The sequence below is a fragment of the Mirounga leonina genome, unplaced genomic scaffold, assembly GCF_011800145.1.
Source record: "Mirounga leonina isolate KUSES-001 unplaced genomic scaffold, KU_Mleo_1.0 Mir_165, whole genome shotgun sequence".
NCBI classification, from domain to species: Eukaryota; Metazoa; Chordata; class Mammalia; order Carnivora; family Phocidae; genus Mirounga; species Mirounga leonina.
This window is the reverse complement of record NW_023270415.1, coordinates 82,117,703-82,129,247: the sequence shown is the minus strand read 5'-3', so window position 1 is coordinate 82,129,247 and position 11,545 is coordinate 82,117,703. Positions and strand designations below refer to the sequence as shown.

Below are 11,545 nucleotides of genomic sequence, written 5' to 3'. Positions count from 1 at the left end.
GGGGGGGGGGGGGAGGCCGCAGAGGCTCCGGAGCTCTCCAGACTAGGGTCAAGGGCAGAGGGTAGCACAGCCCACCCAACAGTGCCCTCCTCGCCCTCTCGGCCCAGCAGAGCCCCCGTCCAAGTGGAGAAGCAGCACCCAGGCTGGAGGAGGTCACCAAACCACACACACTGCCACGCGCAGAAAGGTGGCTGGACATGCTCCACGTCTCACCCCAGCCACACACATCCTTGCCACTCCACCTGGACTGGCCTAGGACTGGGTCTTCGCCTCCCAGCGTCTGAGTAAGACCCTCCCTTCTTCCTCCTGTAGGGGAGCCAGCCTCCGGACCCCGAGGGTCATTTCCAGACACCAAATGGAAGATGAGACCTGCCCTGGCATGGGTACTCATGGCAGAGGCTGGGGCGGCTTTCTCAGCTCCTTGGAGTCGCCGCCGAGCTCCTGACCACACCCCTGCTGCTGGGCCTCAGAGGGTAGACCCCAGGGAGAGGGAATCAGTGCTGGCCAGAGGCGGTGCCGGACAGCTCACTGTCTGAATGACACCTGCCTCTGTGCCCAGTCTCGGCGCCGTGCCCACTAGCCCCACGCTGCCCCTGCCAGCACCCTGCCGAGCCCAGGACATGCAAGGTACTGCCTGCTCGGAGAGCCCCTCTCTGCGCCCCCCAGTGCTGGCCGCTCCCGTCCTTTGTGGCTGCTCCCACAGGTACCTGGGCTATGCTGTGGCAGGTGTGGAAGAGGATGGCAGGGTCGGGGTGCGCGAGTCCTTCTTTGAGGGTGAGGAGCCGCTCAATCGCATCATCCCGGTAGTCGCGGGAGAAGCCTTCAGAGACAGGATGCAGAGTGGAGCTGGGCAGGCACTTCCCTGGCCCCTAAGGCCCAGCCTCGGCCCCTCACCCCTCCAGCACCTCTGCCCAGCCGGGGCTCACCCTCGTAGCCCAGGTGCAGGTAGAGCAGGGCATACACGCAGCTTACAGCCTCCTGGCGGGTGGCAGGCCACAGGTCCGCACAGCGAGGGGAGAAGAGGCCTATGAGGATGCCCAGGTTGTGGAAGGGCACCAGGGCCTGTAGAGGCAGAGGGGGAGGGTCCTGCAGAGACACTCGGGGGGTAGCCAGAGAGGGGGACCGGGACCCTGCGGATGCCAGGGGTGGGCAGGGACCACCTGGACCACCTGGACCCAGATATGGGCAGGAATGTGGCCAGTACAGCCCCTTGGTGAGCTCCTCCCCCCCGCCCCGGAGGAGGAGGGGTCCTAAGAGGAGGGCCAGGTAAGTAGGTGTGTGCAGACAGAGGGACGATCAGGAGATAAAGGGGGAGTCCCCACAAGATAGCAGGGCCCTGCTGATCCTGGCTGATAGCTGTGGGGAGCTCTCTTCCCTAGAAAGCAGGCCCCCTGTCAGGTGAGGGGCTGCAAGAGATTCCCTTTCCTCCTAGCTGGGTCCCGGTCTTCACCCCTCAGATACAGAGCCTTGCCCACTCTGCTCTAAGCCAATGGCCTTGCCTGCCCTGGGCCTTGTGGCATCACTTACACACCCCTCAGCCTCCTTCCCCCCCCCCCCCGCAGGCCCTGCCCATGCACAGGCTTAAGAAAGCGCAGGACTCTGCCTGAGAGCCCTCAGCCCAGCTGCCAGCTGAAGTGAGTATTCAGTAGAGGGAGGCCGGCATGCTGGGCAGAGCACCTCGGGGGGCCAGCTGCAGTTCCTCCCAGCGAAGTCACACATCTGTCACCTCATGGTGACAAGGGTGAACTCTAGTTGGACTGGGATTGTGTGAAAAGCAGGCCATGGAAGAATCTGAGTGGGAAAAGCCCACCTAGGCACACACAGCAGATCTGGCCAGGTAAAGAATGAAAGTTTGGCTGTGTTAACAAACACACACAAGAGAAACAACCACAAGAAACATCCTCAGTAAAACAGATGCTCCCAGGACACGAGCAAAAGTAACGAGCAGTGAAACTCTATCTAAAGACCAGGGGCCGCCGTGTGCGCCTCGTTCTGGAAGCACTAGGACAGGAGGGGCTCAGAGACACAGGTACTGGGGGAAAAGAGCAGAATTATCAGCATCTGTAAACAACACAACTGTGTGTCTGGAAGTGCAAGAGCGTTAACAAAAACTCATCAGAAATAACAAAAGAATCCTATAAACGACCTCCCTGCTAAGTATCCACAAGTCCACACTTCTCATATATCCCGACAATAAGCAATTAGTAAATGCGGCTGCAGAAACAGTTACGCTGACAAAAGCAACAAAACCTCTCGAACCAGCCTGTGTGGCCGTGTGCAGACACGGGCCGTGCATCTGAGGGGCCTGGATGGAAAGACCCATTACTAAAAGATGCTCTTGGGGGCGCCTGGGTGGCTCAGTCGTTAAGCGTCTGCCTTCGGCTCAGGTCATGTTCCCGGGGTCCTGGGATCGAGCCCCACGTAGGGCTCTCTGCTCAGCGGGAAGCCTGCTTCTCCCTCTCCCACTCCCCCTGCTTGTGTTCTCACTTGCTCTGCCCTCTCCCTTTCAAATAAATTTAAAATCTTTAAAAAAATAAATAAAAGATGCTATTGCCCAACAAATTAATCCGTCAATTCCATGCAATTCCTACCAAAATCCAAAATCACAACAGGAATATTTTAGGACTGTGTCAAATTTATCCTAAAATCACCTGGACTGATGACCTTGTAAGAACCACCATGAAACTGACAAAGTGTAGCAAGAGCTCCTTCACCCCAGCAAATATTAAAATGCATAACAATGTGCACTTCTTAGAACAAGCCCCTGCCCATCCACTCCGGCCACTCTGCAATATTTGGCTTTTCCACAGTATTCCGTGTGCTCAGGGTCCCCCTGCCTTTGCCCGAAGTGCTGCTTCTGCCTCGAGCGCCCTCACCCTCTCTGACCCCAGTCCCCATCACTCTTCCCCTCGTGTAGGGGACACACCACCCATCATGCCAGCGGGTGCACGGGCTCCCGAGGACAAGGATGACCGTCAGACTGAGCGGCCAGCCCCGAGGGGTCTTCTGTCCACGGTCCCAGAAAGAGGACGGTGGGACTTGTGGAACATGGGATGAGCCCAGGGCAACCGCCAGAAGAGGGCCAGGAAGCTGGTAGGGTGCTCTGGGACACGGGTGCCACACCCAGCAGTCCCCAAGCCAAGGGACCCAGGAACAGGGCCAGGGCAGGGGAGTGGCTGCAGGGCCGCCGCGGGGCACTCACGCTGACGTGCAGGTGCTCCAGGAAGTACTGCAGCAGACAGGCACTCAGGCCAAGTGCCCGCACCCTCTCGTGGCCCCGTGGGGACTTGATCCACGGGCTCAGGTGCTGGGGAGGAGGGGGCCTCACATAGGTACCAGCTCAGGCATTAGCCTGGGAAGCAGGAGCTTGGGCGACGCGGGCAGGCCAGCATCCCCGCCGGCCAGCCTCCCTGGCTGCAAGGGCCAGTGGGTCAGGTTGGAGCAGGTCACCCGCTCCGACCTAGGACAGAGCTGTCCGCAGACGTGGCTGCCCTAGGTGGACCCAGAGTGAGCCAGGCCCAGAGAGGGACAGGCTTAGAAGCAGGTCAGTCCCACCCCTGCAACTGCTAGGAAGGGCAGCGAGGGGGGCAGCTTGGCTACTGCCTGCCCACTCTGCCATCCGGACAGCCCTGGACGGTCAGGAACTCCCACCTGGGGCGCCTGCAGGCTCTCTCCATCCCAGGGCTGTGCAGTGGAGCGGAGGGGAGTAGAAGCTCCCATCTGGGCTCAGCCCATCTGCACACCTGCCCAGGAAGGAGGGGGTGCTGCCCCCCGCCCCCACCACGCACTTGCAGAGAGCACCGAACTCCCCAGGGCCCCCGTGGCAGGGAGAGCCAGGAGAAGCAGGCAGGGGGCCGGCGGCCAGGTGGGCGCCCCCCACCTCGTGCCCCCACCCCCGGGCAGCGCACACTCACTGCACACCTCCACCATGGTCTGCAGGCCCTGGGGGGTCATGTTTCGCCGAAGGAGGCTCGTCAGCACTTCCTCAAGGGTGTGCATGGTGTCCAGGTACAGGGACTAGAGCAGATGGGTCCCAGCCACACCAGTGAGCCCGGCGCATCCCCCGCCGCCTGCCCGCTGCCCCCCGCGGATGCAGGGCAATACCTCCTGGTGGTCACCCTCCCCCTCGGGCTCGGGCGGCACAGGCAGGACACTGTGCAGACAGCTGTGGATCATGTCCACCTGCACCTGCTCATCCAGCGCTGGGTCCAGGGGGCTGAACCCAGAGTTAAGGGCCCCAGGTCTTTCCGGCCCCACGCACGCCACGCCCCTCGTCCAGAGAGCACATAAGCAGACAGCCCCCCCGAGGCTCCCCCTCACACCCGGACAAAAGGATACACCAGGTAAGTGCAGGCGAGCATGGCCTTCTTCCGAATGGGCGTTCTCAGGGAGTCTTGCGGCTCCGCCTTGATGAACTCCTGGGGGGGCCAGTCCCGTGACTCAGCCCTGGGCCAAAGCACCTGCTTTCCCCCGGTCAGCCATCTGCCTGGCGCTGGCTTTGGGTGCTGGGCCGACTGGGTGCTGGGGTCCCTCGCGGCACGCGCCCCCAGCCCCCCGGAGGCCCGCCTCCCCTGTCTGCGGCAGCGCCGTCGGAGCCCCCCTCGGAGCCGGCAGGCCCTGGCCAGCGCTCACCATCATCTGAGCCACCAGCTCCGCTTTCCGGGAGAAGTGGAAGGAGCTAGCCTGTGCGCTGCTGCAGATGGCCTGGCTGGCCATGCACACGCTCTGGATGAGACACAGCTTCAGGGCCGGGTCCTGTAAGCACACTGGGCTGCTGGAGGCCGCCCACGCCCACGCCCACGCCCACAGCACGGCTCCGCCCTGACGGGGTGGCCGCCCGCGGTGACACGGGCCGGACCACATGGCCTCCCCTCAGTCCTCCGTCCGCAGCCGCACACGCTCCTCCCTGAGGGACTCTCAGGGGGCCTGGGACGGCGCCCCTGCGGCCCCCAGCTCTCTGCCTGGCCAGGGCAGACGGCGTGCTCTGCGTCCCCTGCACCCTGCAGTGGCTGGAGCGGTCTGTCAAGGTGGGAGGAGGAGGCAGCGCGCCCGAGAAGAGCTCTAGCAGAGTGGGGCTGACCCCTGCCTGTCCCACCAACTCGGCCTCTGGGGGTGCTCAGGAAAGGGGGTGCAGGGTGCTGTCCTGGGGACACGAAGGGCCAGAAAAAGAGACAACTATCAGAATATCCTGCCCCCCTGCCAACCCCGGGAGACCCGAGAGGGTCTGCTCTTCAAGGGAAAAGCCCGGCTGCTCCTATGGAGGTGTGACCACGTTAGTGCCAGAGAGCCCTAAGAGGCGGCATGTTAGTGAGGCCAGAGGGCCTGACAGTCATCACTGGCTTTAGAACTCACCGAGAGGTGAGCCCCGTGAGCATCAGGGAGCAGAGCCCCAGCCCGAGGGCCTGCCACCCAGCCGCTCCGAAGTCCATCCTTCTGTCCACCCGCCATCGGGGCCCAGGCCAGAGCACTAGCTCCTGGGCCCCCATCCTGGCCGCAAGCGGAGGGCCACTGCTCCAAGGTGAGTGGGGACAGGCCCTGGTGCGATGCTCCAGAAAGCTATCCCCGTGGACTGGGAGCAGGGAGCCCCGGGGCCTGTCCCCCTGGCTTCTGCCCCTGAAGCTCACAGCCAGCCCAGCCCAGAGAAGAGAGAAAAGGCATAGTCCCCACTTAACTCCTACACACTGTACCTTGGTCTCTACCTTTATTCCCAGAACCTGAACAACAAAAGTGACAGGAATTAACACATGCGACCCTGGTGGCAGCCCCCTCCAGCACCCCTGCACCGGCGGTGTGCCGGGCGCCCACCTTGGTGCTGAAGTACTGGAATATATTCCGGAGGATGTCCGACTCCACCTTGGCCAGCACCAGCTCCCGGGGGGCCTGCGCCGCCACGTGGCCGTAACACAGGATCACGGTGCTCTTCAGCTTTTCCACCTCGTTCTCACTTCGGTCCTGAGAGGCCAGAGGAGTTGGCAGGGCCTCAGTTAGAGTACATTCCATGCCCCCCAACAGAGTCCCAAGTCCCTCTGGAAGAAGGGCAGAGCTGATCAGCAACGTCTGAGGCATCACCGAAGGGGTGGACGGTGCCACCTGACCCCAGAGAGAGTCCCTCCGGCGGGGACAGCAGAACAGGACAGGCAGGTCAGGCTCAGGCCCGCTGGGGACCATGTGGCAGAAGGGAAAGGACCGAGTTGGGGACCATGCAGAAGGGAGAGTGGGATGAGAGGCAACAGAAGGGCCAGAGGCAGGGTCCCCGTCTCTCTCTGGTGGCTGCACTGCAGCCCCTCCATCCTTGGACCCCCGCGGATTCTGAAATTACAACAGGCACCGAGAGACAGAAAACCTGGCCACAAGGGCTGCCATGGAGGTGGCGGCGGTCTGTGCCTCCTGAATCGCGCTTCCCCAGGAATGTAGCCGCCACTGGCCCCGGGGGCAGAGGACACACAGGCAGCAGGAGGACAGGCCCATCAGAGCCCATCGCTAGCAGAGGGCTGCCTGCTCCTTGTTACCAGCTGGGGGGCTGCCCCCCACACTGGACCCACCCACAAGGAAGTGTGGACCACCCCCAACCTGCAGGGGACCCCGAGCCCAGGGACCTCCGGAACGCCCAGCCCCAGGGCCACAATCACAGCACCAAGGCCAAGACACAGCACAGGCCAGTCCCGCCCCAGAGGCCCCCCTAGCTGTCGCCCCGACCCCTGTACCTTGAAAATGTTGAAAATGCCTGTGGATTTTCTGAACACATCCGACCTCATGAAGTTCTCCAGCTGGGCCAGGACATCATCCAGGTGAGAGATGGCACAGATCCCAAAGCAACAGGCGAGGCCCTAGGAGGCACACGGGTGCGCTCACGCCTGGGCCAGGGCACACACATCCTTGCACACACAGGCACCGTGCATGCGCTGAGTGCCTGCGGGTCAGAGAGGCCTCCCGGGGGGCGGCAGCCACCTCACGCTCAGTCTCCTCCTGGTGTCTGGCGGTCTCCAGCAGCTCCTGCAGCTGCTTCCTCACCATGTCCTTGCTCGAGGCGGCACCCAGCGTGGTTCCAATGCATTTATACAGGAAGTTCTGCAACAGAGCCGAGGAGCACGGCTGTGCCTGAGGCCCGGGTGCGGGAGCGCCAACCAGACGTGGTAGGGGCTGCCGGGAGCCCACGCCAGTGGCCACCACAAAGACCAGGTGAGTTCTGGGCAGCGTCTTGAGGAGCGGGAGGTGGGGAAAACGGGCTCGTGCCTCTCCCAGCCGTCAGCCACCAGGCGGAGGCTCTGTCAGGCCCACAGGCCACCAGAGACAGGTTCAGGCAGAAAGTGCCCCAGAGTCAAGGCATAGGAAGCGGGGAGCCTAGGACCACACCCAGGACCCCTCCTCCCGGGGCACCCCCCCTGCGCACCTTCTCCTGGGGCTCCGCGTCATAGCAGGACAGCTGTCTACACATCTCCAGGCTCAGCTGGCAGGTCCACGTGTTGTCAGACGCAGCAGCCAGAGTGTCCCGAAGGAACTGCGGGCAGGGGCCACGGTGGTGAGGGGCCCGGAGCGCAGCCTTCACGGGGCTGGCTGGGGAGGGAACTGGGGCCCGAAGACGTCACACGCAGTGACCTCGGGGTGGTCGTGTGCCGTGGCTCTGCACGGTCTGCAGACGACCTTTGAGCCTCGGCAGGGCACACCCTGGGCGGCCAAACGTGCAATGGGTCAGGTAGGAGGCAGGACAGAAGGCTCCTGGGCTGGAGAAGCTCAGAGCCCCTGTAACACGGTGGCCCTGTCTCGGCAGCGTGTGCAGTGTGTGGAGGGCGGGAGACAGTCCTCACCCCAGAGACACCCACCTGCCGCCCCGCCCCGCCCCCAGCCACACTGCAAGGTCAAGGCGGGCATCACGACCCTGGAGGTGCCCACTAGCATGTCCTGCCCTGAGCTGTCCAGACCCACGACAGCCCTGCACGCCCAACACAGGCCACACCCTCGGTCTCCCCGTTCTCACCGCCAGGAGCTTCTCCTCCCACTCCTTCTGGGACAGGGTTTCTTCAGTACATCCTGAAATGACCAGTCACGTGGTCAGCCTGGCCCGTCCCGGCAAGTAGGAGTGGCATTCAGAGACCCAGGCCTAGGTCCCTGCCCAGCACCTTCCAGATAGGTCGCGCCCAGTGTTCGGGACAGGCGGCTCCCACAGCCCAGATGCTCCTGGGTGACACCCAGCAGGGACACCTTTCCAGCCCCATGTCCTTGAAACTCAATGGAGGCCGTTTCTTCCAACTTAAAAAACTCTGGTCCCCAAAAGCCAACCCGGATGCAAACTGGCAAACATGGGGTCAGAGGGGGAGGAGGGCCACCCACGTCCCTGTGGCTCACCATACAGATGCTCCAGCAGCAGGGGAATGGTGGTCGCCCAGCGCTGCCCCAGCGAAGGGTGAATGCTGTGATGCAGGACGTTCAAGAGGCGCAGCGCGGCAGCCCCGCGGCCGTCCCCCAGGTAGGGGTTGGAGGACACAGTCTGACGAAGTACAGGTGGGAGCTCCAGGCACTCCAGGGGCCACCACACCCCACGTGAGCCCCGAGAGGCTGCCCGACGGCGGGGAGGTGGGGGGGCTCTGAGACACAGCTCCCCCAAAACCCCACGGGGAGCACCTGACTGGCCCCTCTGCGAGACAGCATGAGGCAGGGCACAGGGACCGAGGGCGAGCCCACTCCCCCCGCTCCCTCAGTGTGCTGTGCGGGTTCGGGGCAGGGGGCACAGCCAGCGTAGCACATGGAGGGTGATGCTCACCAGAAGTCTCGTGGTTATGGCGTAGGGCGAAGGGAGGGTCACTGGAAAGGAGGCGGTAGAAATTCTCAGGGGGCTGCCTGCCCACAGAGCCCTGGCCCCTGACTGCCCCTGGGGTGGGGTGGGGTGGGGTGGAGGCGGGGGCGGGGCTGCTGGCGGGAAGAGGCCGGGTTCAAGGCGAGCTCCAAGGGCGAGCTCTGGGGTGAGGGATGACATGGTGGGGGGCAGGGCGCACCGTTGCTGTCGTACTGGACGAGGAAGGCATCGGCCCCCACCTCCTGCCTCTTCTGGGCCAGGTGCACCAGGCTCTTGCAGAGCGGGGTCAGCGCCCCCGTGAAGCGCACGGGTGTGAGGAACTTGAGCAGGTAGGGCCAGAGGACCTGGAGGCAGAGCCGTGGTCTGTCTGCAGCACCTCGGGAGTGCAGGCTGCAGGGGCAAACACAGCCAGGAGCTCCCCCCAGGCACCACAGGGGCTCGGGAAGGTTGGGGAGGTGACCTGGAGAGCACCCCTGCCCCCGCGGCTTGCCCACCACTGGGTTCAACAGTCCCTGGGCCACAAGGTCAGGAGGGCAGTGGTCAGTCAGGTGCCCTGGGCGCTGGCTACGGGGCGGGCGCACACACTCACGTCGCTCATCCTGTCCACGGTGGTGCTGACCAGGTAGAGGGTGCTGATGCTGATGGCCCGCACGCTGTCTGTTGCGAGGTCCTCGCTGTCGGGGCCCAGCTTCCGAGGCTGGGGGAGGGGGGGAGCAGGGGCAGGCCATGCATGGGGCTGCACCGCTCTGCTCTCAAAGGCTGCTCGGTTGTGGGCTCGGGGCCGTGAGGACACAGCCTGTATGCAAATAGGGCAGACCCTGCCCAGCCTCCATAGGGGATGCCATGTCGCCCACCATGGGCAGGTAACACACTCTGCACTAAAAGTGCCCAAGGAAACAAGACCAGCTGGCTTAGTTCCAGTCTCCAGAACGACAGAGACAGTGAGCTTTCCCTACCAGCCACAGACTCTGTAAGAAACCACTTTATCCTTGACTGCGGCCCTGTGACGTCCGTAGACATGGGACGGCCTGGTGGAAATGACAGTCACCTGGGAAAACCCCCATTTTCTTCCAAGAACAGGCTACAGCTTCTGCAGCCTGAGTCAGCTGATAGTTTCTCGGGAGAGACAGCGTCCACAGCCCGGCTCCCTAGGAAGGTTCCTTGCAAGAAAATGACCTGTTTGCTACATGTTCTGTCTGAGCCTCCCATTCATGCTTTGAAATACCAAAAAGCAAACACTGAACAACAAAGAGAAATGGCCAAAATGCAATGACTGTAGGAGACCCACGGCTTCTCCCTTAGAGATCAAAGGTCAAGTAGAGAAAATAGGGATGTTTAGGCCTTGAGTAACAAGTTTTAAAGCATGCTCTAAAAACATAGCCAGAACTTCATCCCAAACATGAACAACTTAGAAAGCCTGACCATCTATTAGGTCAAGAAGAATATCTCAACAAACATTTTTTTAAATGATTTTATTTATTTAAGTCATGTCTGCACCCAGCGTGGGGCTTGAACTCACAACCCTGACATTAAGAGTTGCACGCTCCACCGACTAAGCCAGCCAGGCACCCTTGTCAACAAACTCTTAACAGCAGGAATAAACCTGGCCAGATTCACAACAGACAATACAGTAAAATTATAAGCCCACAATGGCCATGAAAAACTATTCACCTAGAAAAATTTTAATATCCTAAAAGAAATCTTCAACCCCCCCAATACTGGGAACTAATAGACTAAAACAGAGATCTTGATTCTCTCCAGTGTATGCCCAACAGCCCCAAAGTGGCTGTGAAAATGCAGAGGCCAAAACGGGCCAAAGCAGCAGGGGACCCAGCATCCCAAGGCCTGTGGGAACAGTGCCAAGCTGGGCCCCTTTCCGAGGGCTGAGGGCCGCAACGGCCGTTCCAGAGGCGAAGTGGCAGCATTCACTCACTCTGGCTAAACTCCAGTGTTGCAGCCTAAACACAGAGTTCCAGGTGGGGACATATAGCTCTGAGCTGACCTGGGCAGACAGGGTGGCTCTGTGGGCCTGAGAGACCGGGCCCAGGGCAGGCTCAAGGCCATGACATCGAGACCACCCAGTCACGCCTGTGTTTATGCCATCTACCTTGCTCTCCCTCAAGAAGAAACTTGGATTTGCTTAGTAACTTTTTCAATAGAAAAGCCCCAAAGAGAGCCAAGTATCTGTTCTGCCTCTCTCTTCTGAGTCCTGGGAGCTAAGGGAGTGAAGCACTAAAGATGTAGAGGCCCCAGCACAGAAACAAGAGAGGTGCTCAGCCCACAGACTGAGACCCACACACCCACCCACGCACCCTGCCCCCCAGCTGGGGTTGTGCAGGTTCTGATGACCACGCTGCCTCACAGAAGGCTGATGGCTCCTGAGCTCCACAGCGGATAGGTGGGGGGCACCCTCTTACCTCCATCTCGGGGGGCAGCGCACACTGCTGCACAATGTACTCCACCATCGCCTCCCCTCCAGGCTGTTCCAGGTAGCCATGGTGGGCCATGGCGCTGATCACCTGCACCACGGCCCGCTTCACCTGCCCAGGACCAAGGGAGGTCAGACAGGGGCCTCAAGGAAGAGTCCCGGATGGTGCCATGACAGTCCAGTTGGGAGACAGGAATCTTGCTCTTCCCTCCCCTACACCCACATTTATACCACACGCACCTGTGCCTGCACCTGTGTGTACCTCCACCCGCGCCCCAGCTACACCTGTATCTGCACCTGTGCCTGCACCTGTGTGTACCTCCACC

The 11,545-nt window shown here is 61.8% G+C and overlaps 1 protein-coding gene across 1 annotated transcript in view; it reads right to left on the bottom strand.

Annotated features, from left to right (window-relative positions):
- MROH1 (maestro heat like repeat family member 1) overlaps positions 1–11,545 on the bottom strand; it is a 68,550-nt gene that overhangs the window by 14,379 nt on the left and 42,626 nt on the right. The window contains exons 15-32 of the mRNA XM_035012286.1: positions 11,209–11,331; positions 9,381–9,488; positions 8,991–9,135; positions 8,759–8,799; positions 8,344–8,485; positions 7,976–8,028; positions 7,391–7,498; positions 6,949–7,068; positions 6,705–6,827; positions 5,806–5,952; positions 5,688–5,714; positions 4,633–4,755; positions 4,339–4,418; positions 4,105–4,216; positions 3,922–4,017; positions 3,203–3,307; positions 927–1,062; positions 530–820 (exon numbers count right to left, since the gene is read on the bottom strand). Of these exons, the coding sequence (XP_034868177.1) occupies positions 530–820; positions 927–1,062; positions 3,203–3,307; positions 3,922–4,017; positions 4,105–4,216; positions 4,339–4,418; positions 4,633–4,755; positions 5,688–5,714; positions 5,806–5,952; positions 6,705–6,827; positions 6,949–7,068; positions 7,391–7,498; positions 7,976–8,028; positions 8,344–8,485; positions 8,759–8,799; positions 8,991–9,135; positions 9,381–9,488; positions 11,209–11,331 (2,080 nt within the window). The remainder of the gene's footprint in view (positions 1–529; positions 821–926; positions 1,063–3,202; positions 3,308–3,921; positions 4,018–4,104; positions 4,217–4,338; positions 4,419–4,632; positions 4,756–5,687; positions 5,715–5,805; positions 5,953–6,704; positions 6,828–6,948; positions 7,069–7,390; positions 7,499–7,975; positions 8,029–8,343; positions 8,486–8,758; positions 8,800–8,990; positions 9,136–9,380; positions 9,489–11,208; positions 11,332–11,545) is intronic.